At 44.5% G+C, this 26406-nt stretch overlaps 1 protein-coding gene across 1 annotated transcript; it reads right to left on the bottom strand.

Annotated features, from left to right (window-relative positions):
* On the bottom strand, positions 1-26118 carry URB2 (URB2 ribosome biogenesis 2 homolog (S. cerevisiae)). Its single transcript, XM_015421438.1, has 10 exons — positions 26109-26118; positions 24060-24196; positions 22429-22605; positions 17158-20545; positions 15565-15725; positions 12021-12131; positions 10281-10523; positions 9334-9424; positions 7861-8000; positions 1-992 (listed from the first exon to the last, which is right to left on the bottom strand). The coding sequence occupies exons 2-10, from the start codon at positions 24183-24185 to the stop codon at positions 795-797; spliced, it is 4635 nt and encodes a 1544-aa protein (XP_015276924.1). The 5' UTR covers positions 24186-24196; positions 26109-26118; the 3' UTR covers positions 1-794.
* Positions 26119-26406: the final 288 nt, after the last annotated feature.

Below are 26406 nucleotides of genomic sequence, written 5' to 3'. Positions count from 1 at the left end.
GGTTCCTTGGAAGAAGGGCAAAACAAAAATTATCAAATTCATAATTCAGATGATGATTAAGTACCTTGTTCCATTCTTTCCCCAACCGTCCTGTTTCCATCAGCTGCCCTTTAAGGCAAAGGAAGTCTCAGCCGCCACAAAACTCTGCTGGGTGCCTCACCTGGAAAGGTCTGCTTTCAGAAGAACATGGGGACATTTGAGCAGCTACCTGGTCATCAGAAGGCACCTGCTACTCATTCCAGACCAGTACTTAAGTGTATGTACACTCCGATATAAAAAAATCTATGATGATATTTTACTGGAGTTAGCATTTAGTACAGACAAGAAACAGCATTCACATTCTTTTTAAAAAAGAACTCTTAGCTTTAACAATCAGTTAATGACATTTTAACAATGCTGACCACAGAAGTTCTCTAGCCTGAATGTAAAAAACCCCCCACAAAATCAACTTCTAACAAAACGTTTCAAATGATTATTATTTTTTTGCAGTAACATTAAGAAACGCAATGTCTCTTGAAAATTCCGGCATTATGTCTTACAAACAGGTGTCTTGAGGGTAAAAAATGTAACTGTACAAATAGTGTATATCCCTTTCTAGAGGGGGAAAAATAAAGATTTTGTTATCAGTCTTGAGAAGTGTATAGTTTGCCAGTGTTCTCTATGCACAGGGAAAGTCACTGAGATGAACACGTCTCAAGTGCTGTCAAACAGTACAGAAACCATTTAGAATAGCGGGTGCCCATTGCCCTGAAAGAGGGTCTTCCACGAGATTCTGAAACAATAAGAAGGATTCCTCAGGCTTTATACTTTTCATCCCCCTGTTTTAGAGTTTTGTGGTAATGAGTGTAGTCACTGTACAGTTCCTTCAAGACTTCCCGGACTCCCATCGGTAGAGATGCATTTAGGAACTTGATATCACGTTCAATGCAAAGATCAAGAATCTGATAAATTCCTTCAGTTAGATGTTTCTTTACAGCTGGGTGCAAGGTCACCTAGAGTAAACACAAAATGACTTATTAGCACTGTTACTGCTTACGATCACAGATCAGCCAAGACTGACACTCAGTCATCAGCACATCTACATGCCATAAATTCTGAGGCCACATAATGGGCTGGTTTCAATGTAACCCGAAGAAAGAACATGTTCCACTTCAAAATACAAGACACACAAGTAGACAAGACATTAACTTTTATAGAACCAACTTGGCTTTAACAAAGTTTATTCAGCTGTAAAAGCGCTACACACACACACCTTTCTGTCTCCACAGGCAAGATATGCATTCATTATCCATTATCCTCTTAAACCAGAAAACCTAAGCCCAGTAATCATCAAAGCCCCAAGCAAAGCTAGAAGTAAGATCTTCTCCACCTGAGCACCGGCTGTTTCCTTCAGCCACAACTGGCACAGTCTCTGCAACAGAACATCAGCCCCAGCAGCCTCTGATGGGCCAAGACTACCCTCTGGAGGAGGTTGTGTTATTTTTGCAACGGAAACCTTCTTGCTCTGTGCCGAAAGCCCTAATTAGCTTCAAGCTGCCAGACCTGTCATTCTAAATTGCTGGAATAACAGAAACTAATCTAGAGGCTATCATTAAAATGCAGGTTTTTCCCTCTTTTCCTCAGGCAAGTAATAAACTCCTTCCTAATGCAGGGTAATTTTGCTTGCTCTGACAATGCAAATAATGCCGCAGAGGTGGAGAAGTGACAGCTGCCATAAAAAGAATAAAATGATCAACGTGTACCATCAAAGCTCTGAAATTTATCATCACTAAGAAAACAGGCAAATTTTTATAGGCATCCTATTTAATGGGGCTCTAACAGCTTTCTGCTGGCCTCAATTCTCCACCTTACAGACTATTCTGAAGATGAGTTTCCTCTCATCAACACTTGAAACACCACAACAAAAAGTAACAGCAAGACAGCCTGATACAAATAAATAAATAAATGGTTTCTGACATGGTTGAGTCTGCCAACAGCATCCAGGGAATGCCACAAGGAGTCTGGCAAGAGTATGATGCAGGCTACTAGAGTCACCTAATTTGCTTGCATGGGAACAGACATGGGTTGTGTGGCTTTTCTTCATTACTGCTAAAGGAAAGAACTCTGTACGAAAGACAAGTTTTGTGATGCAGAAAACCCATCCTCTGCAACTGTAATAAACAACTGGCTATCTCACCACTGTTTAGGTGGCCCACCTGGCACTGACCAGAGCCTGGGCCTTTCCCCATAATGGAATGGGTTCCCTGAAAGGAAGGAAGGGGGTGCCGTGTCCTCTTCTTGAAGGTCTTCAGGAGGTGCTGCAAGGCTTCCTTGTTCGCCAGGGCTTTTGAGGGCATTTAAATAGCAGGCACATTTTAAGAGGGAGGAGGAGGAAGAGATTTAGGGTTTGCTATTTTGTTCTGGTTTTAACTGGGAAATGATTTTAACTATTACTGTATGCTGCCCTGAACGACAAGGAAAGGCAGGGTATGTGTTTTAATGAATAAAAACAAAAACAAAGCTAACAGAGAGGCCAGTGGGATACAGCTGCATCTGTGTATAAAGGCCCATAGAAATGAAGGCCTTGGTTGGACTGGAGGGAATGCAGAGTGGAAGTGTCAGCTCATGAACTATGGCTGTTCAACCAGACATTGGTTAAGTGGCCATAGTTCAGAAGCTGACACTTTCACAAAGTCCACAAAGGGATGAGAGCCATCAAACCATAGTGGCTGGAGTATTGGACTAGTATCTTGGAGATCCAGGTTTGAATTCCCACTTGTGCCATGGAAACCTGCTGGTTGACCTTGGGCCAGTCACAGTCTCAGCCAAGCCTATCTCACGGGGTTGTTGTGAGGACACAATGGAAGACAAAAAACTGATGTAAGCCACTCTGGGTCCCCTTGGGGAAGGGGGTGGGGTATAAATAACAAACAAATAAATATATTTTCCAGTTCCTCTGCATTCATGTTTTACCCCAGGAGTGCTGCAAACTTGCTCTCTATAAATGCAATAATCGAAGATCATCAGAGCCAGGCCTGTAGCTATGGTGGAGCATTTCCGGGGCCCAACCCTTAATTATAAGCCGCACCCCACAAATAGCCATGCCAGAAACCTTTTTAAAAAAATATATTGAAATATTTTGAAGTTGCGCCAGCCAGCGGGCAAGCAAGCAGCCGGCTCTCCATGCTGTAACTGCTGCCTTCTCCAGGAAGCCCGCAGGCATGGACTGAAGATGAAGAAGGGACAGCTGGGTGAGGGACCCACAGCTGCCTCCTCCGCTTGCTGCTAGGGAGGAGAAGAGGGAGGACTGGCGGTGGCTCTTAACTGACTTAGGGCAACTAGAAGAGGGAAAGTGCTGCCGACTGCACTGGGCACTTTCGGGTGCCGGGCATGGCTGAGCCAGAAGCATCAGGGTATCTTTTTTTGGGGGGGAGGGTGAGCTTTTGCTTCCCCTGCTGCTGCTACTGCTGCCACCACCTCAACAGTGAAGTGTTCTCTTCTTCTTCCTCTGTCCCTAGGATCTGGCACAGGGGTGGGGTGACATCAATTGAAGTTATGGAACTTCTCACTCTCTTTTCTCTCCCTGGCATTGTGCACGGGGTGAACTGGGAAGAGCTTGTCTCACTGCTCGGCTGGGGCCCATGTGTGTTATTTTGAGGGGCCTGAAAGATAGTGGTGCCGGGCCAGTGTGGGCTGAGCCCCGTCTGGTGTGGCTGGCAATGGGAGCATAAAGGTGAGAAGAAGAAGCCCTTTGATCTCTTTTTCTTTCCTATCCCTCTCTCCTACTCTCTCTGTCCCCGCCCAGGACAGACCGTGTCATCAATTAAATTAAAGGTGATTGGGGTCCCGATCACACGGGAACATCTGGCAAGCGTCCCGCACCTGTCGCCAACCCATTTTGCACCGCCGAAGAAGCAGAGTTAAAAAATACCAGGGAGAGTGCATTATCAAACATGTTTGCGGCGGGCCGCAGACGGACTTCCCCGTGTGATCGCTCCGGCACGCTCCCATTGCGTCAGTGATCCCTCGTTGCAGCACGCCAGAAACACGCCACAAAGGGAAAAACCCAATTCACCCGCCGCTGTGTCAAATCGAACAGTGGCAGGTCAAATTAATACATTTAAATCAGGGCAAATAGCCTCCCCCCCCCCCCCCGTGTTATCTGGCACGTGTGACCACACTCTATATTAATTTTAATTTAATCAACCTTAATTAGGTTAGCTGCCCTCTAAGAAATTTGAATGTCCCCTGACGAAAAAAATCCTGGCTACGGGCCTGATCAGAGCTAAAAAACAGCATCAGGTATAGTATTTTGCTCTGTGGTGCAAACTTGAGTGGGGAAGGAGAGTAAGAAATCTGTCCCCATTCAATATTTTTATTCTTTTCTTCCTCCAAGAAGCTCATGGAGGCATATGTCATTCTCCCACCTCTGTTTTATCCTCACACTAACCCTGCGAAATAGGTTACACTGAGGGAGAACGTTGGTAATTATATAAGTATGAATTCAAACTCCTCTGCTTATCAATAAAGATGAAGTATTTAAAACTTTTTTCTTTGTACCCACACAGTTAATATAAGAACTAATAAGTTTAAGAATTATCATAACTATTACTATTATAGTGGGATCAGGTTTTATAGCTAGCTAGCAGAACAACCATCACTTCCAATTTCTTATGAGTCCGAAATGTGAATGTCTGCACAAACTGCAGCTTCTTCTGGAAAACTGGGATCATAATCAAGGATGTGGCTTAGAATCCTGGTTTGCAGGGAGTTCAGGTTTCAGCACAAGATTGGGAGGACTTTGGACTTCCAGTTTATGGCGACACGCAGGCAGACGCATCTCCCGGTCGCTCCGGGGATGCAAACTGCACACCAGCGTGTGGGAAGGTGTCTGACGGGTCGCGACCCCCCTCGAGCCTTGGTAAAAGGCTCCCAGCCAGGGGGCTTTTGAGGGGCAACCTCTTCGATGGCGAGAAGCCGGAGAATTGAGGCGCTCCTCTGCCCCAAAGGTCCTGCCGCTGAGTGACCGAATGGTACGAGTGCTGCTGACCGGGACAAGCGTTGGAGATCGGGCGAAATAACCGATGACGAGCAAGGCCAGTTGGCCAACAACGAACTGTGAGTCAGGTTGAAGCGAGCATGAAGATTTAAAAGAAAGCTGCCCCCCTTAAAGAGTGCCGGGAAAGCGAGCGGGGGAGGGGATCCCCCCAAACGTGCAAACAAAACACGCAAAAAAGAGGGGGAGCAGAAAAACAAGCATCTAAATCTGTTTTAAGAGACTTACCAGAGTGCAGATACGCGTTTGGGCAAGTAGAGACTTTAGCAACTTTTTGGAAAAGTAAACAAATCCAAAAAGATGGCGGGGAAGAAACCGGAGAAAGAAAAAATGTTGAAAGCGAAACTAGGGAGTAGTCCTCGAACAGAAGAGACTTCCGAGCTTTCTAAACTGTTGGCTGATTCCCTCCCTTTTTTCCTCCTCCTTGAATTCCCAGAGTTTTATCTTCTGTAATTGCGGATTGTTGTTGCATTGCAGTGTGAGGGTAGAACTCTTTTCTTATTTACTTGCTGAGTCCAAAAGGATGTATTAGTCATGCTTTGAAATGGAGATGAGCACTGCAACCCTAGAGTCGGACTCGACTGGCTTTCGAGCAAGGGAAACCTTTACCTTTAAGAACAACTTAAGGTGGAATTGGTACAATTATACAATTCTGTATGGATACTATCAGAAGATTCTTGTTTCCAGCAAGGGCTAACGATTGATCAGTGCAAGGCAGAGTAGAGCTCCCCTTCTTGTATAAAGCTGAATGTTGTTCCACGCTTCCTTCATCTCCAAGCCCAGGACATAAATACCTACATGCTTCTCTAATGTTACATCTTTCTAGCCTTGTATATTGCTAGGGGAATAAGGATTGCTTCTTTTAAGATTCTCTCTCTGTGTCTTATTTTCCTTTTTAATTGGAGACCTGTATCAGATTAGGACCTGGGTAAACACTATAATGTTTGGTTCCAAAATAACTGCACCAAAAATGCAGTCTGGCCCTAAATGTGTAGAGAATACTTTGCATGTTACAGATACCTGAAGAAGTGTGCTTGCACAAAAGCATATACCTTGAATAAATTTTGTTGGTCTTAAAGGTGCCACTGGACTCAAACATTGTTCATACCAGGAGCGAGTAAGGAGATGCAAAAAGTGCTTCAATGGGAATTTTGTCTGTGCGCGTTCCTTGTCTCCTAGCAAGCTACAACAATCTCTCTGCCTGGGAGACCAGCACAAGATGAAGAATGTAAACTACGGCCAATGAAGGCCCAACAGGAGCATGCCTTAGACACGTGGCAATAGATGGATCTCATATGCACCTTAGTTTATCTGCGCTCCTCCTCCCCGAGAGCCAAGGCACTAAAAGGCCCGGAGCAAAGACCTAAGGGTGAGGTACTTAGGTCCTGCCTGTCAGGCAGCCAAAGGACCAGGCACCTCGTTGGCCGCTCTCTCGCTCTGCCCGGAGCCCACCTACTTTTCCCGGAGAAGGGGGAAGTGCGCATCCAAGCAGGGAGCGGCATTCACCTGGTGCCCGGCTCGCCCTTACCTTCGCTCGCCCTGGTCCTTGTAGGCACTGCTGAAAAGCCCGTGAAAGCTGCCGTCAACATTCAGAAGGCCGTCGAAGGTGAGGCGCAGTTCATAGAGGGCACCAGCACGCAGCTTCCCGCGCAACTCCAGCTTCTCAAACTGGTGGTGCCCGGCCAGCCACAACTCGGCCAGGGGGACGCTGCTGGCATTGGGGCCGCTGCGGGGCCTACCCAGGCGGCGCAACTGCAGGTCTCGGGCCGCACCGATCAGCCCAACATGCTGCGGTGGCAGCAGGGCGGGAGGTGGGGGTGGCGGGCTGGCTTGGCTGGCACTGAGGGGAGAGCGGGAGAGCTGTGGCACTCGGCTCTTCCCAGCCCAGCCGGCAGGGGAGGGAGTAGAGGCCGAGGAGGGAGGAAGGAAAGGAGGCAGAGGACCAGCCTTGCTCCGCTCGCAGCACCCCCAGCTCGCCCGCAGGGGAAGGAGAGCGTGAGGAAGGAGGAAGCCCCGAATGGCACTCGACTAGGTGGCCCCTACCAGGCCCGCACACTGCGCCCCCTTGCGCATGCGCATATCCCGCCTCATGCGCTCGATGGATGTGGCTGGCCGCCTCTCCCACCTCACAGTACCAAGTGAGGAAAGGGTGCCAATGGCGTCGCATCGATGGCCTCAGCATGACAGCAGGCCAAGGGCCAAAGACCAGAGCAGGGCTTTTGATGAGAGGGGGAAGGGGGTGGAGTGGCAGGCCAGTGTGGTGCCCTTCTACATTCACGCCCTTAGGCAACTGCCTTACTTTGCTTTATGAAAGTGCCGGGCCTGTATGCAGATTTCCCACCACTTTAAACAATGTTTTTAAATGTTTGATTCATTAACACATACTGATCAACCACATACAACCATTTTGTTTATGGGAGAAGATTCTGTATCACTATCAAAAATGGAGAGGCAACTGGTTTTGGCAGGAAAAGAAAGATGTCTAAATTCCAGTAGGAAAGATAAGCAAAGGAGAATAATGAATGAGAAAACCTACAAAGGAAATGTATTAGGAGTTTTGCTGAATGATACCAAACTCCCCCAAATTCTATCATCATTGGAAGTAAGCTGTATATCCTGCATACTTACACTCTGATTATAAGTCCTATTGATTTCAAACTTGTTTTCAAGTAGTCATAGTTGCAGCCCAACAAACACAGAACTGGGTGTCTCTGTGGTGTGGCAGATACAGGCGTACAAATCCTAACATCCACACAATTGGCAGCAAATATTGTTTATGTTTCCTATAGTTCAATATATCTTTAGAATAAATAGCTGTTAATTACCTTCTGCAGTTCAGTTACATACTGGCCCACAATGAAGGCAGAAAAAACAGTGAAATCTTCTGTTTTCGCAGCGATGTAACTATACATCCGTTCTACCAACTGGGCACATTTAAGTATCACTTCCAATTCATCAGTCATCCCTAAGAAAAAGGAGTTAAAAAAAATGAGATTCTAACATATATACACATATATTGGGATTTTTTTCGCTTGCAAACACAACAAACCAAATTTATCCAACCACAGCACTGTTTTGCAATCTGACAATTGAATGACAAAGTGGGAAAATATAAATCCCAAAGATTTAAATGCAGTCATCAAAGAAATGAGTGATCCTTTACTATAAAAAGATTTCTGCATATCACATTCAAAGACTGAAGCTGTGCCACCTCAAGGTTTTTGTGATCTGCACAAAGCAAACCTCAGCTCCATTAATTACAGACAGAGGGGGAAAGTGTAACTCTCCTTTCATATTTAACGAAGGACTAACTGGAACTGTAAAAAAACCCAGGAAATGTCACAACGAGTGGCGAATCCCTGTATGGCAACTTGCAATCAAACCACATTCTGGTTAGGAAAACAACAGGAGATTTTGGCCACTCCTGTCTGTGTATCATACACTACAGATAAATCCAAGTCACAAGGGTCTGTGGTGCCCTTGGGGAACATCATACCCGAGGTTCTTGAGATCACCAGCCCAATCACTGCTTTCTTGTGCTGGCCACTTATTAGAAATTGGTTAGTCCAAGCACCTGAAGGCATAGTTTAGCTCCACCCACCCCAGGGTTACAATTCATTACAAGGGAGAAGAACTACAGCACTCTAACCTGCCTCTGCATCTGGGAATCTCCACTCTTCTCCCTCTCTTCAGCTTCTTCCTCCTCCTGGCTGGCTTCCTTTCCCCTGTTCCCTCTCCCTCTTCTCCCATACACCTAGGTCCCTGTGCTAAGCTCTACCCCTCCTCTTCTCTCTGAGCCGCTACTTAGCCAGCTCCTGCTCTCCACAGCCACATCCTGTCTGAAAACAACTGGGCCCAGAGAGCCATTAGTCCCTTGTTCAGGCTTGCCTGCTACCTCCATGGCTTTTGAGCCTTCCTGTGGCCAACTGCCAAAGTTGCCCTGTCGCTGAGGCTACCCTGGCTGCATCCTCCTTCGATATGCACTTCTAAGGGCAGCTGCCCCTGTAAGTCACACGTTGCAAATCATCTAAACTGAGGCTTCTGTGAGGAACAGGTGGAAAGAACAAGCCTCTGTGTAAATATTTGCGTGTGTGTAGTTGTGGGGAGGGGGGAGAAATGGACAGGATGTTGCAGTAGTTGGCCTTTGGTGGTAAAACTGCCCCTTTCAGATTTCCATAATCACAAATTCAATAAGCGACAACATGACTAAAGAAATTCTGCTACATATAATTTGCCCCCATTATGCAAACATATTTTATATAGGCTAAGAAAAGGAAACAAAGCAATAAATCTCAGACCTCCATCTCCTTTCTGTCTTCCCGCATGCATAACAGAAACCACCAATTTATGGAAACTGCACAGGAAAGATGGAGCAGCTTTTAGCATCACCTATTAAATTAATTAAATTAAATTAATTAAAGCAATTAAATATGACACTGCAGCATTTTGACACGTACAAGACTAGATATATGAATGTTCAAGTAAATCTGGTGCAATACCCCAAACACCGAATTTACAAGTTCAGAATCTTTCAAAACATTTGTCAGATTATTTTTCCGTTAGGAAATTTATACCCATTTTAAAAATGCATAAAGCTGTCTACGATAAAACACAAATCAAATTTTAAAATGTCAAAATCTAAAACCTATATAGAGTTGGATTCAAAATGCAGATCTAAAAATAACATATTCAAATACCGTTCAAAGACTTCCAGAATAAATATTTATTACTCCTATTATCACTCTTCCAGAAGGTCTCCATAAAAAGCAACAGGCGCAGAACCCAAGTGAGTGCCAAGCCAAAGCAGGGGAAGGAAATGTGGGAAGTCTAGAATCTACAGCCGGCCAAGATATGTGGCAGGATATGAGCTTTTGTGAGTGACTTTCGTGAAGAAGCGAGCAGTGACTCACAAAAGTTCATACCCTGCCACATATTTTGTTAGTTTTTAAGGTGCTACTGGACTCTTGCTCTTTTCTACATAACAAGTGTGTAATTTTTAAAAGCACGATGCACAGCCCCAGCTTTAAGAGCTCCATTAATTAAAGCACAACATCAGAGACATAAACATTTCTTTGCTGGTGATCAATCCTTGGGTGCCCATGACAAACAAAGCATGGGATCTAAGTCTGAACTATGGTATATGAAGAGATACAAATTCCTGCTACCTACTGGCACAGTTGCTGACTTTTGGGGACCCCTTGACTTAAATGCGAGAACGAAGAGAAAGAACTGTCCATTCATTTACCTTAGGGTGGCACTGTAAAATGGAAAAAAGAACTTCATGAATTCCCAAGAAGATGCTGTAATAGTCCTCTGGTTTTAAATGGTCAAGGGGGACAGTCAGGAGAATGTTGAATATGAGGGTGACATGATGAGGGTTGGAGAGAATCCCTTCTCCTTGCCTCAGGAGGACTGCTGCGGTCTCCAGTATGAGGACAAGGAGGGTGGGGACCATTGCGTGGTCTTCAGAAGCCTCTTTGGCTTGCATCTAAACCAGAAGAAAGAGTCAGGGGGGGGGGAAGGACTGTGTCCATGATACCAAACAATGAAAACAGGGCTACCAAAAACATATGCTGTATAAATGCAGTAATACCAGTAAATGCATATCCAACACACTTCAAGGTAATTAATTCAGCAGACCTATGTGTTTAACAACGTATCCCAGGTATGACTCTGTTAAACGTTATATATTAGGCTACACAAAGACAGACAGTCGGACAAGAGGCTAGAACTCTGCAGACATCTTACGGCTGCACATCTACTACAACGATACTGCATTCCCCCCCCCAAAACACATGCACTACAATCGATACCTAAGAAATTGCAACACTTTGCAGAAAATGTATCTATTGCTATTGTGATTGCACAAACCCAAAAACAGTGGACCCTGTGCCACTCAGCTGTCAGCTGAACTGCACTGGGCACAACTCCAGGAAATGTTTGGGGAAATGTTTGGTTTGTGAACTCTGAACTGGCCCAAATTTCGGCCGAATATTAGTTCGTGAACCGGTTTGTGCTCATTCCTACTGCTGAGCAGGGGTCATTTTGTAGAAAAAGAGGTGCAGGAGCTCATTAGCATAACTTATTTGCATATGCCACACCCCCTGGCATCACTGGAAGTGTGTCAGAAGGCAACACCCACTGCTCAGGCTCCACTGGACTGTTTTAGATTGCTAGCTATTGTTGGGGGGGGAACGTGCATATCTGTCCTCTCAGAGGAGGGAGAGCTTTTACCTGAATAAAACTTGGTCTTAAAGGTGCCACTGGACTGTTTTGGACTGGGGGGCCGGGGGAGGGGCTCTGCAGCTTACCTGGCTGCTTCGTGCTCTGACTGAGGGCTGCTGGGAGCAGAGGGTGGGGCTTGTTGCATGTGCCCACCCCCTGGGCTCTTTACTGCCGGAGCTCCGCTCCTGCAGGAAATGACCCCTGCTGCTGAGTATCGTTTGTGATGTGGGAAAGTGATTCAGCTCCCATACCTCACACTATTTAAAAAAATATTTTGCACTTTTGTTTTTTGCCACTGGTGGCTATGTGCTCCTTCATAGTGAAAACACAGTGCAAGAAGGTTCACCCAATTTGACTTTCAAACAGAACCCCGAAGCAGCAAAGCTATCCTTCTCTACTGGAACCGCTTATCAATTTCAGTTTTTAAAATCTTAAGTGGCTGTGTGCTCTCCCACTTTGCAGCACTAGCATTGGGTGCAAATCCAACATCATTTAAACAAAACATTGCACAGAGCAACATGACTACCCTCTTCATGTGATAAAATAACTTACAAAATAGTGCATATGTGCGAGGCAAACAGAATCAACAGCACCAGTAGCTCCATGGTGACTGGATATCACAATCACCGAGACTGAAGTGGGATGTGTGGGCAGGCACGTCACACTTGCACAAAGAATGAAACATGGCTGCCACACACGTCTTTTCAATAGCATGGGAAGGCTCAAAAATCACTACAGCCTAGATTGCAGTAATACTTACGACTAAAGCAGTGATTAACTGTGGGCTTGAAAGCCAGAAAGCTTTCTCTTTCTCTCCATTTAAAGGGCAGCCAAGTAGCAGTTTAACTAGAGTAACAGCTGACAGTACTTGCTGCAGAAAACAAAACAATACAATAATTGAAAAAAGATACTGTTCAGTAGTAGGGGATGCATTATAAATTGTGAGGGGGACAGATAATCTGGTTATGTCATTAATTCTGACACTTATTTGATGCAGGTATAGAATCAGAGAAGCTAATTGATCTATGTATTCACAGACAAATAAGATCATCATACTTTCGTCTAAGTAAGTATACCAAAGATGCAGGCTTGGGCCCTCTTGATTTCCTTTTGGTTGAAGCCCATTACCTTTGACTCCGCTACTACTAACATAAAGTTGTTCTGCAGTATTTCCTATTGCCTCCTGCTTTCCTCACACTAAAGGCTGACAGTTATTGGTCTACGCCTAATATTTGGTTGGTTCAAAAATGATACAAGACAGCACAAGGCCTGTCTTAAAATCTTTACTTTATACACAGTGTTGCAAATAGATATGCTTCTGATCCCCCCCCCAATCCATGCAATGATACAAGAGGGAACTAGAAAGGGAAAAGACAGTACAAGACCTGTGTTAGAAGCTTTTCTTTATACACAGCGTTGCAAATAGATATGCTTTTGAGTCAGACATTTCTTTTACCCATTTCCGTGACAGAATCCTGATCAAAAATAGGTTTTCTATACAATGGGAAACACTTACTAATAAAGCTCTTCGCTGGACTTCCGGTTTATGGTGGCACGCTAGCAGACGGACCTCCCGGGGGTGAAGCTGCGCTCCAGCCGAAGGAGGGGGTGCGCAGGTTCGCTTACACCCCCAGAGACCCGGGGAAGGGACTCTGGCCATGGAACTTCTAAGAGGTTGCCTCTTCGAGGGCTGAATGCCGGAGAATTGAGGCACCTCTTCGTTCTGACGGTTCTCCGTGCTGTGAGAGATTTAGTGACGCTGACCGGGGCAAGCGTGGGAGAACGAGCATCAGAAATGAAGCTGAAAGCAAGGTCGAATGACCAATTATGAACGTGAGTCAGCTTTAAAGCGTTTTTAAAGGGAAAAAGCTAGCTCCCCACCCCACTGAATGGGAAAAAGGCAAGTGGGGGAGGGACGCCTCCCAAGCACATGAATTTTTGAGCGACTGAGGGGGGGAGCGGAAGAAAACACGAAGAAAACTGTTGAGAAGTACTTACCAAAGCGAATCTAAGCGGTCAAGTGCACATTCAGAGACTTGTAAAAAAATTGTGAAAGTAAACAAACGGTAAAGATGGCGGGAAAGGAGGACAGAGAAAAACTTTTGAAAGCGAAAGGCTTAGAGAGCCCAAAACCGGAAGCTACCAGTGAGGTGGCTAAGGCTATAGCAGAGTATATTCGTCCTCTGCTGGAACAGCTGAATAACTTCAAGGAACAGATGTCTGTAGTAACTCAAAGTATTACTGCTCAACAAACTCAGATAAATGATATGCTGCAAATAATGAAGCAAGATACTGAGAAGGTAAAGGAAGTGGCTGCAACTACACAGAAGGTGAAGAAGAAAGTGCAAAAGCTGGAAAGAAAACAAATCTCCATGGAAGACCAACTGTTACAAGTGCAAATGGAAAAGGCTAATATGATTCTTCGCTTCCAGGGCGGAAAAATCAGGAGAGAATCTTAAAGAAGTTATGAGTGAATTGCTAGCCCCAGTGACAGAAATGAAGGCAGAAGCATTGCTGAGCGATATGGATGTGGTCTATCGATCATATTCAGGCTATATAAAGAAAAATAATTTGCCTGGGGAAATTGTTATAAGATTCTTGAGAAGGCATGTGAGGGATGCAATCCTGAAAGCGGTTTCTGGAGTACCACTGAAAGTGGGGGGAAATACTATCAGAACGCTAAAGGATATTCCATTTGAAGCAAGACAACGGAGAAAGAAGTACAAAGAGCTTGTGCTTTTCCTTCAGACAAACTCAATTGGATATAAATGGCTATTTCCAGAATGCATTACTTTCAAGTTTAAGGATAAAAAAGAAAAGATTGACTCTGTTCTGAAAGCCCAAAAATTTCTAAGGGTTCAGCTGGGAAGACCAGAGGACGGGGGAAAAGAAGAGGACAGCAAGTCTAGTGGCGAGCTGGACTCGGGTTCTTCCGGAGAGGACTCTCTGACGGAGCAAGGGCAGCTGCCCCAGAAAGTCCTTATAAGCTGCGGAAGAGACGAGGAAAAGAGAAGTAAAGGCTGAAAGACTCTGAATTGTGCCTTTGTGAACTGTGAATGGGGATGACTGGGGATGACTGGGGGGTACTGTTCTTAGACAGTTAAGTTTTAAGAGTTAATGAAAAGGAAAAAGTACTTAAATGTCTCAGTTTATATTGATCTAAATGAAGTGAAGACTTGATGTAATGAAGCTAGTCTGTGATAGTTTTTGTAGTTTGAAAAAAAAATAATAAAAAAATCCCCTCTGGGGGCTACAAAAAACAAAAGCTCTTCACTGTGACCAAGAATCTTATTTTAAACACCCTCCTGATAGCTTCCCTGATGGAATAGCATTCAATCTAGCCAGCATAAATAATCATCTATAGTGTAACCAAGACTCATTGTACTAGGCTAGTTTGTGTGATAACAGCATCCTTTTCGAAACCTTTTAATGTCACGTGTCTTTAAGAAAAACATGACCGTCATCAGAAGAGTTTTTGCCTCAACAAGCAGCAAGAGATACTCTATGGAATTACACCTACACTAACATTTGGTTCATTATTTGTCTGGTTTTTTAAAATCCCACTCATTCTCTGAAGAGCTCAAGTCTGCTGCCTCCTGTTTTGTCCCCACAACAATCCTGTCAGATTGGTTAGGCTGAGAGAGAATGCTCGGCCCTAGGTCTTCCAGTGAGCTTTTTGTTTGATCCGATGATTTAAAACAAACAAAAGAGGAATGCGCAGAAGTGCCAGGCCTCCTTGCCCTACACTGGCCCATATTCCAAAGATTCTGAATTGGAGCCTCTGAAGAGGCAAAGGCCAACGTTTCTGGTCACCTCAATATGGGTACCAGTTAGAACAGAACACTTGGATACACCATGAGTCAATTCCCCACTTGAGTACTTTGGGGAAGAGCCACAAGCTTTATGGGTAGGGCACTTGCTTTGCACATGGAAGGCTCCCATGATTAATCCCCAACATCGCCAACACAAAAAAAGGACTTCAGGTAGCAAGGCTGAGACTGCTCAAGTCCTTAAAAGATAGCAAGGCTGTGACTGCTCAAGTCCTTAAAAGACAGCTTCATATCTTCATTTAAAAAATCACATCTGTAAATATCAAAGCTACACATTCTGATGTCTCCTCCCAAATACCTGGAAAAAATCCATACCCTGGGGTGTAGAGGAGACAGTCACTGATTCACATATCTGACGAAGGACTCTTGAAAGCTCATACCTCAGAAATGTTTTTGGTTTCTAAACAGCTACTGGACTCCAATCTAGCTCTTCTGCCAATTCACATAAGAGGTTACAAATCAGAAAGGTATTACCTTGGTATTTTGTTTCCAAGCATTGCAAATGTCCAGTCCCTCAAGCACCAGCCTCAGTATGGCACTAAAGTTGTCATTGGTGCAGTTCTTCACCAGCTGGGCAATCAACTCTGCCAGCTGCATTTCTATGCTTTGAATCACTTGAGGTGTGACTCCAGGACCTGCAACGGTTCAAGAGAAAGCCGTCATCTGAGCAGTTTAGGTCCCTGGAACACTGCTAGGTGCTCCTACATTTTAAGAATCATAGCAAACAGATCTGGATGGATGTTAATGCTTTCCAAGCACAGGGCACCTCACCCCCTCCCCCTTCCCATCACCAACAATACAGAAAGGAACTACAGTAGTAATCAATAATTTTCTGTATCTTATCACACACGCAAGTTTTCTCCATACAGCATAACCACCTACATATTAACAGACTTTTTCTTCCCCAAAGGTCTAATGTTGAGAAGAACAGAAAGACCAGTTTTTCTTGCCACAGGAACGCTGAACAGAAATCTTTCATGATTCCAGTCACTACATTTTCCTTGCTCGATACGGTACAGACGGTACCATTCGCTGAAAGCAAGAGAAACTCTGGGCTGTCCACTCTCCACAATGCTATAATGATAGCGACTGACAACAAGCGAGACCTGCTGCTACTGCCTTGCAGGCACCCCTGTGGCTTAGCTCTACTCGCGCCTTGGGTTGAAGTGTATTCTGGGACAGGGGAAGGGTGAGAGGGAAACAGGAGAGAACATCCTAATTGCCCACACGTTCTCACAGAAGAGCAGGAAGCAACACAGGGTGGTCTCCTAGCAGCCAAATGATTTCTCCAGAGCTCAGCTACCGACAAGACCAAATTGCAGTCATCTAAGTGTTGCCTAATGGACCAAGGTTTAATAGCCACCAGCCATGTTTGAAAGAAATGGGAACCATCTCTAGTTCCAAAGCTGAGATTCGACTGAAATGTGTCAAACTGCACAACAGGTATGAATATGGTGAAACAGACCCATATATTTTACTTAGTTTGGATTATACTATTTATTTGGATTTTTTAAACCTTTTTGAATTAAATCTGCTAAATTTTGCCCCAGTTATGTTAAAGCAGAGGAGGAGGGCTGGCCCTCATTAGTGAGGAGAGAGATGTATATAAAGACACATGACTTCAGTACCCTGGGGGAACACTAGAAGACAAGCTGTGATGAAGTACCACCACCTGTCTGATGAAGACTGATCCATATTTCCTCTAGTTATTAACTATTAAGCAGAAACCAAACATATTTTTCAATTCTGCCCACAACCATAAGGGAAAGAGAAACTTGCTTTTTTAATTTAAAAAAAGTGTTGTTGATTTGGTTTTTTTAGGCAGCCTGGTTAGTGGAATAAGTGCCAAGAAACCTTCCACAGAAAAGATGTTGTTATGATAAGCCAGTCTTGTCCACACTAAGCAGTATTTTTGTAATAACCTTCTGTGCCAACATTACCAGATTTAAAAGCAGAGATACATTTGTCATCCCTTCTACAATTCCTAGGCAGACTCCTTAAACAGTTTTAGTCTGCCACTGTGTCTTCACATTTAACACAGGGAAGGGGAGGAGAATGATGGCTTACCTGAAAGCAGTTTCTTTACGGAATGGAATACAGCAACAGAAGTTTCTTGCACAGGAAGCAACTTAGGCATGGAGCAGAAGACAGCTAAGAAATGCAATGCGGAGCTAAGGAACTGGACACTGCCACCTGCCAAGTCCAGTTCGCTCAATATCTGAGTATAAAATCTTTGGTATAAATCCCTGTGAGAAAGCTGCTGGTGTCTGCTTGATTCTTGAGGCCTCTTTTGCTCGTCCTCCCCAGTCACAAGGCACACGGGCTGGGTACAAGATGAGTCTGCTTTCAGAAGGGTTGTGACACACGGAATAAATGCTAAAGGCAATGGCTGGCCTTTGGTACTGTTTCTAAGCAAAATTTGGATGGTTGCTCCTGTCTGGAGCATGGCCTGTTTGAGCAGAATGAGCAATGTTTCTGCAGCCTTCCAGTTTCCACTCTGCTTTTGGACGTGCAAAGTCAGAACGTGACACTGGGCAGTTAGTGCCACTAACAGAAGCTGATCCGCAGCTGGGTTCCAGTGCTCGGTGAGTTCACTGCTGCCTCCGTGTGGCTGGCAAGTCGCTAGGAAAGACGTGAACTTTTCCATGTTCAGTTTCACACTCAGCCGCCTTTCAAGAACTATCTGGAGATAGTGTTCCAAGAAGACTTGGATCCCATGAAGGAATTCCTCCCAAGGAGCAGCTGTCAAAGCACTGACGAAAGTCTGGCAGACCACAAACACAGAGGTGAGGACAGCTTCAAGAGCATCACTGGCATGCAAGACCTTAAAGGAGGAGCTGACATTTCTGCCAGTCTGTAGACGTGCTAGCAGGTGGAAGCAGGCTGCCAGGAATTTCAAAGAGCAGGCCTCACTACTGGCAACATTAGCTCTGGTATTGACAGTCAAAGACAAGAGTGAAAGGAACAGCCGAGCGTGGTCTGTGGGAAAGAGGCTGTCCAGATTCAATACGGAAACGATCTCTAGCAAATCCAAAAGCATTTTGATATGCTCTTTTTCTAAAGTAACAAGAGATCTCACTTTCACCAATGACAGTATACTCTGTGCAACTTCCTCCATTACTGTCCAGCACACAGATGGTTCACCTTTAGGCGTCTCTCTGGTAACCGAGGAGGAAAAGCCAGCTTCACACCATGGAATACCTTCTGCAGACAGCTGTCGAAGAGGCTGACTGGCAATGTCCTGAACCGTAGGGTACAGCACATTAGCACAATGCTGAACTATGTGGCTTATGAAAGAGGTGTGCAGCATCCTCATTTCCGGAAGAAGTGGGCTGTGCAGGAAATCTTTAGACACCTTTTCAACTGAGATGAAAGAATCGTCAGCATCAGAGGAAGCAGCCTGCATCTGGTTCACCAATAGTGTCTTCAGAAGCACATCTGCAACGTAGAGTGTATCATTCACAGACAGGTAGGGAATCAGCACCGGAAGATTTGAAACAACAAGGTGCCAGTGAGCAGTTGGGTAAGTGGAGCTATTTATGGCACCTGCATTGCCATCCCACGGCTCAGGCTCAACTGCAGTCATGCAAGACTTCCCAGAGTGAAGGATAAAAGCTGCCGCATGCTGCATAGTCTGACGCAGGGCCTCTGTAGGGCAGCTGGAGTACATCAACATTCTCTTCATCTTCTGGAGCATCAGCCATTCTGTACAGTACCTACTACCTGAGCGGGAACAGCTTAGAAGCTTAGTTATCTTCTCCCAATACTGTGCATCAAAACCAGGGAGAACAGCTGAGAAGTCTGAGAGACTCACAGTGGAATCGGCAACAGTAAGGGCCGCTTTGCCTAATGGGGAGACATACTTGCTGCAATTTGAACCAAACAGAGTATCCGTTGCAACCCAGGTGCAAGCAAGCAGGAGAACAGAGTCTCCGACTTCCTCAAGCCAAAGCTCCAGCTCTGTGTCTTCCGCCTGACAGTCCTTCACAAGATCTAGCAAAGTTTGGATTGTCCCCCTCTGCATGGTCTCCAGCAGATGCTGAGTCCGACGGACCACAGGCAGTGGGGTGGAGTCATCCAAACTCCTCATGTTGAACAGAACAGAATGAAGCAATGAGCTCACGGACTTCAGCTTCAAAGCCATGTCAGAATCACCTCTAACATCAGGAATAATGGAAGTCTGGCATTTCTCCAGAATGAGGTACAGAACGTCCAGTACCTGATTGGGCGGCAGTTCTAGGAGGCACTCACAGAGCTTGGCCTTGATGCCAGCAGGCAGAACTGGGAGCCTTAAATCTTCTGTAGCAGGGCGGCAGATGACAGACAAGACCTCTTCAAAGAGTTTCTGGAACTGCCGCAACTTGGCGTAAGTCTGAAAGAGAGCACTAACAAGAGCCTCCTGAGCCTTTTTTGTGCGTGGCTCGGAAACCTCCGCATCAATCCAAGCCGAAGCCACTAAGTCATCTAAATCAGGCTCCACAATCAAATGATTTAGTGAGATCAAGGCCCTGAAACACCTAAACCAAGCAGGGACGGTGGCCTGTGGATGATTGACCAGTGTCTGTGCCACTTGACGGTAGAAGTGAAACTGGACTTCCTTGTGTCGAATTCTGTCAACAGCAACATTATAGATACTGCTGCTCAGCACCGAGTTCAGAAGCTGCTCCACTGCAAGGAGCTCTGGACTCCATTCAGATGGAGAAAGCTGGTTAGTCCAAAGATCCCCCTGCAAGCGAGCAACCTTTAGGCAGTCAAAAAGCTTGGTGAGCATGTGAAAACAAACCAAGTGGTCTTCAGCCTTATTGTAAGACTCCAGAAAGAGTTTAAAGAGAAGAGGCACTGAACTTGCTACTGCTTTCTCATGAAGAGCTGGCTGACAAAAGCTAGTGTCCCCAAGCACCATCTGGATGGTACTGGATGGAAGGAGGCAAGTTTTCAGAGCCCCTTTCTTTACATTGCGGGATTTGTTCTCTGGCAGCAGATCTTCTCTGTAAGATGGCAAGAGTTCTGGTTGGAAAATGCCGGCCTTCACCAAAGCCTCTATGCCATTCCGGATTTCCCTGTTCAGGTGCTGACGCCCATGCCCATCCTCTCCCTGTGTCCACACCCTGGCTGTCAGTAAATGTCTCAAGAGCAGGCACGGCTGAAGCAAAAATTTGGTCACTTGTCCAAATACACGATTGGCATTGGCTTGCTGCCTCTGAATCAGAAGGTACTGCCCAAGGGTCAACTGGAGGACTTCAAACAACTGAGAGGACACAGCATCTTCTGATGATAACTGCCGGCATGCTAACCAGGATAGCTTACTTAGAAGATCCACCAGAAGTTCAGGTTTTGCAGTATAAACTATGGTGAGGGGAGAAATGGAAAGAATAGACCTACAACAATTTAGTACTGTGCCAACATCCGTCAGGGTTTTTTGAGTGTAAGAAACAGAAAGCCTTCCGTTGATGACCTAAAGAATAAATAAGAATCAAAGAATTACTAATGGTCAATATTCCACACAAGAATTATGCTCAAAAGGTCAGTGATCTTTGCAAGCTGTCTGACATTACTTGTGCATGAATTCTGTGATTTATTTATGCTAACCCAATGCGAAGACCACACCCCCCCAGATAATTCAGCTATCAAATATGACTATCCAACTCATCCACTGTGGCTCTTTGCAAGATCAGCTGTTCGTATGAGTGGAGAAACCCAAGAGCAAGCCAGCAGAGAATCTGGAATGCCCTGCAGATGGCAGTGATGAAATTCAGCCTTTCTGATCAGTCAAATCTGGCACAGATACCCAGTACAAATAAAACTGTACGGCACTTGTGGAGAATGAACCATTCCTCCCTTTTTCCTGATACAATAGGCTTTCCAATAGCAAACTGTGTCATCGTGAACTCACGTTCTGCACTCTAGGCAAGAGTGCAACAAGAATGTTTTCCTTAAATAATATAATTTATGCTCTAAGATCCTAAAAATGCATTTTCAGAATTTACAGCACTAAATGTCCTGCACATCATCTTAATTTAATGTCTGAGAGAAAGGGTGTGCGAAAGCATTCTCCTAGTTGTGTGGTAAGGACTACATAATCAAGTATGTACTTATTCAAAAACTGTAATCCCAAACATACTTGGAAGTTCAGCCGCACTGAATTCAATGGTCGGACTCAACTGTGTGACTGAACAACAACAAAACATGCATGGGATCAGTCTATGAGTAACTGTGGCCTATTTACCCCCATTATCTTGAGATGGGAAATAGCTGGCATCTAAATTTAAACATTTTACTACGTTTGGTTCTTACTGACATATACCATATACTTTTCAGAGGAACAAAAACAAATAAAAGTCAATTCTAATAGTCATGGGTGGCTCTCATGCAGTTAAAAAAATCTCTGAAACATGTCCAGCCAGATTAGGATATAGGTTTCTACAAAAGCTCCTGGTTTACAGAAAAAAAACTGAAATGTTAAAAAAGAACGATGAGGGGGAAAAAACCAAAGTAAACAAATGTTTACAAATGCTCATGAAAGCTGGTGTGGTGTGGTGGTTACGGTGTTGGGAGTGGGACCTGGGACAACTGGGTTTGAATCCCTGCTTTGCCATGGAAGCTTGTTGGGTGATCCTGGGCCTATCACAATCTCTCAACCAAACCTACCTCACAAGATTGTTGTGATGAAGGTATTGTGGAGGAGCAGAAAATGATGTGAAAAGCTGCTTTGGGTTCCCATCAGGAAGAAAAGTGGGATATAAAATAAATAAGCATAATAAATCTGCTCCGTTATTGTGCACGTGGGGAATGGAGTTTGGAAATGGTGGGGATGCGAGAAACATAGCAAGTGAGAGCAGACAGAGGTGCTGGGGAAATGAAGAGGAGGCAGGAAGATACAGCCAGGAGCAGTAGGGCCAACAAAGCAGGGACGGCACTTCCTCTCTTCCACAAGTTCCCGTGGGCCTCCACTTTGTATTCTCTAGAGTACCAATCAAACCTCATTACATGCCATCCCCAGGCAGCTATCTCGCTTATGTACCTGCCCTTGTCACCATGCTAACACCTTGCATAACTAATTATTTACATGTACATACATACTGTATGCAAAACCACTATATGTAAACTTGGCTGCACGGACATCTGTAATATCATAATGGACCATGGCAGACAGAGATGTCAGCACTAACAGACAACGAAATCAGGAGAGAAAAGTACAAAGGAAATGACACTGGGAGGAGAAGAGGCAGAGGTTCTGTGAAATAGTCAAAGAGACTGAATGGGCCCATTGTGGCACATGGTTCACCTAACTGTGGAACAAAGTCATACAATCCTATAAGCATGTAAGAACTAAATTACCTGTGCAATTGAAAAACGTAGGGTGATTGTTTTTCCATCCTTGAGAAGACTCTGTAGTTTTTTGCTATGAAGAATGTTGTCCATGTATGTCCAAAGCTTCTCAATAATTTCATCTGACAATTCAAGTTTCTTGTTGTAACAAGAAACCAGTGTATGACTCACCCAATCCAGTAAGACCTATGTTCCAAAAAATAAAAAGATGACATTTTAGAACATGTAGACAGATCAAGATGGGTAACCATGTTTGTCTGTAGCAGCAGAAAAGAGTAAACAGCAGTAGAGAAGAGTCCAGTAACACCTTAAAGACTAACAAAATTTGTGGTAGGATATGAGCTTTTGTGAGTCCCCAATCACTTTTTCAGTCTCTGAAACATTTTGTTTTTCATTTTTTTTAGTCTTTTAAGGTTTTGAGTGACTGCTTAAAAGCTGGATCCTGCTTTCACAAACTAACCATATCTAGAATAAACCATTGTTATGTCTGAACCAAGCCAAAACAAAAGATGTCTGAAAGCATATGACACAGCCCTACTGCTGAAGCTCAACAGGTCTGGCCTTCCCTGCAGACTGCCTGGATTGGAGGCTGTTCGAGATCCCCAGAGAAACACAGCAGTTCAGAATGTTGGGACTATAACTGAGAAGTCCCAATTTAAACCTCACTGTGTAATGGAACTTGCTGGATGACTTTTGGCCAGTCACTTTCTCTCAGCCTGATCTGTTTCAAGGCTGTTGTGAGGATAAACTGAAGAAAATCATATGCTACCCTGAGAGCTGGATAAAGTGCATAGGTAAGCAACTCTTAGGAGGGAAAGCATGCAATGAGTGCAATAAATAAGTAGTATCCCCATTTGCGGACAGGAAGCCTGTCACATCCCAAATCTGGAGTACTCTTTCTGGTGGGGGGAGGGGGGAACAGAGAAAAGCCTCCTAGCTGGCTAGTAGTGGCTGAATAAAGTCTGGCTGAATTTGTCTGAAAAAAGAGTGTGCGAAAGTATTCTATTTGTGTGGTATTTATTTTTCCCTTTGTTTTATCAGCCACTTTGTGTCCCCATTGGGGAGAAAAGCAAGATACAAAATGATAAATAAATAATTTCATGTGCTTAGTGAAGTTTTTGTCTGTTGCTTTCTTTTTAAACCAATGGTTCCACACACACTGCAAAAGCACTTTGTGATGGTGGAATGGGGAGGGAAGGAGAATGGACCGCTCATGTTCACAGCCTAAGTGTACTGGTGTGTACATGCAGAAGACTCTAAGCGGATGGGACTCTGAGTGCACAGGGGCCAGGAACAATCAAGAAGTGCAGTCAGTAAGCATATCCCTGTCCCCCTTTTCCACTTACTTACACACAAAGATAATCCGATCAACAATAGACAGGCAGAGTAATACAGAAATACATACTGTAAAAGCAGTCAGCTCAAGATCAGAGGGCAAATAATGGAATCACCAGCCTTGTAAATAAGCCCTCAGAATCTACTAATTCACAAAAATGCATTGAACCCATCTATCCCTAGTGGAATTTAAACATGCTGACAACCTGAATATATTTTTCAAAATTAAACATATTAAAGGACTCATGCATTATATCACAACATTTGGGGAAAACATTTTCCTCCAAATTGGTGGGATCCATTACTTGTTCTTTATTTGGAAGGAAACACTGATGAGAAATCCATGCAAACTGAGCCAACTTGAGTTTGTCCTCCCAAGATGTCTTTGAGCTTTTCAGCTTCAGGTGAATGCCAGAGTAAATCGCAGCCATGGAGATATTGCCTGAAATGTCAAACATATTTTTGAAAGGGTTCAGTTATTGTATTATTTGTACTACAAACCCACGCTGTTTCTTGCCACTGAAATATCTCTTCAAGGCAGTTCTGTATATTTATTTGGATTTGTACTATTAACAAACGCCCTATCCATCTGTGAAATGAAGGTAAAAATCCTCATCTACTTTACAGGTTGTAAAGACTACTGAGATAATATGCTAAGCACTCTGTACTCTCAAAACATACTATATAAATACCAATTATCTTTATCATCATCAACTAGATCATAAGAAAATTCAATATGGAAAAAATGAAATAGAAATAATAGCACCATAACAGAAGTGGGCCTTGAGCTTCTAAGTACTCCAACAGAACAAAAGGATGTTTTGCAGCCTCTCTTCTTTTCTATTTATTTAGAGGAGCATTTGTGAAACTGAGGTCCAAGGACCACTGTATGTCTGTAAAGGACAGAGTACGAATCCTTCTGGTAACCATCTGGCCAACGTGAAAATTAAGCCTTCTGAGTTAACTAGGAATAAGGGGCAGCCTTCCCGCTAAGCTGAGTTAGTGCGAGCTAGCTCACAGTTTTCTAGCCTCTGGCTCACACATTTTTGTCTTAGCTCAGGAAGGATGGCTCCAGAGCAAACTAATTTATGCAGTAGCCAAATCGCTTGCTCACAGCTTCAATGCCAGTAGCTTACAAAGTAAAATTTTTGCTCACAAGACTCCACAGCTTAGAGGGAGCATTGATAAGGGGCATGGATGCTCCATCCCAGGGGCAGAGGGCTTCCCCCTCTTTTAAAGGGTGGAAGCTCATAAAGCCTGCAGTCACCATACAGCACTAACCAGAAAATACACTGATTTGTTGCCAGAAATTTCAGAGCTCAGCCATAGAACTCTAATTAATTGAATGCCTTCCAAGGAGGTACAGTTGTAATGCAGTCATAGCCAATGCTCCCTCTAAGCTGTGGAGTCTTGTGAGCAAAAATTCTACTTTGTGAGCTACTGGCTTTAAAGTTGAGAGTGAGCGATTTGGCTACTGAATAAATTAGTTTGCTCTGAAGCCATCTAAGACCAAAATGTTTGAGCTGGAGGCTAAAAAACTGTGAGCTAGCTCACACTAACTCAGCTTAGAGGGAACACTGGCATAGCTAATTCTGGCCTGTATTTCAGCATAGTGATAGAAATACCACTCTGTACCCATGGACAATAACAACCAATTGCAGTTTTCAATTGAATACCAGGTCATTTTTGTATGACACTGATCTTTTTTAGTTTCTGTGCTGAGCTCTCAACATTCTTCCAAGTCACTTCCCAATTGTTTTCACTCAGCCTCTGGCTCTAAATTTTTTATTAGTATGAAAGTTTCTTTGTTCCTCTAGCACAAAGTGCCTTCCAACCATGAGGTACTGTGAGGTTGATTCGAACTTGAGAAGACAGGGCCTTGTGGCCCTTCAAAATCAGCCACCCTCTGAAACTGAAAAAATGAGGGTCTGTGGAATGTGGTTAATAATCAAAATAGGGGTCCCCCAATCTACTGAAGTTTGAGAACCAGCTTAACCCATAGCAGAGATCATAGGTACAGGGCTTTTTTTAGGAAACCGAATTCGCTCCATCGCGTATTCCTTCTATTCCTAGCAAACTCTAGTTCTACGGCAGCTCTTCCTCCAACTTCAGTACTGTTGAAGTAAAGGACAGAACCAACAGCGACATTTCTTGCATCACCTAATACACATAGCTATTAGAGCGCATGTTTCTTTTGATGAGACATCACTGCATACTTGAGTGTAGAACTGAGCCTAAACCACCACGGGACACTTCTATGGAGACTTTCCCTAATCACGACTCCCCGTTAATACTGCACACATTCCTATTCCGTAACACCAACTCAGCGGCTGCTGGTCCGCGCACTCACTCACCGCAGAGGCACCTCCTGCTCTTATTCGCGGCTCCACGCTTCTAGTACTCTAGCCCTACCCCTTGCCCGGTCCCTCCGCGCACGTGCGTCTTCTTCCGGCACATCCAAATTCTCTCCTCTCCATAACCTTTCGTCGCACCAACGAGTTGGATGACGGAGAGCACCGATTGGCAGGCATTGCTAGTCGAAAGCCGAGTTGAGAACTTTCCCATTGGTTGGTGGCCTGCGCCTGCGCACTAACCTTCTTTCCCTCCCTCGTTCCTCCAGTCGTGCTCGCTCGCCTCCTTCTCTGTGTCAGT

The sequence above is a fragment of the Gekko japonicus genome, unplaced genomic scaffold (assembly GCF_001447785.1).
Source record: "Gekko japonicus isolate JY-2015 unplaced genomic scaffold, Gekko_japonicus_V1.1 scaffold851, whole genome shotgun sequence".
Taxonomy (NCBI): Eukaryota; Metazoa; Chordata; class Lepidosauria; order Squamata; family Gekkonidae; genus Gekko; species Gekko japonicus.
The sequence above is the reverse complement of the archived record's forward strand: the minus strand, read 5'-3'. Positions and strand labels throughout refer to the sequence as shown.

Bases quoted from the DNA above. Each gene is read 5' to 3' on its own strand.
- URB2 (XM_015421438.1), bottom strand. From the start codon at position 24,185: ATGGCTGCGATTTACTCTGGCATTCACCTGAAGCTGAAAAGCTCAAAG. The intron at 9,425-10,280 runs GTAAATGAATGG...TTAATTTAATAG, and splicing joins TTTTACAGTGCCACCCTAAG to GTGATGCTAAAAGCTGCTCC. The intron at 8,001-9,333 runs GTCTGAGATTTA...CCTTTTTCTTAG, and splicing joins AAGACAGAAAGGAGATGGAG to GGATGACTGATGAATTGGAA.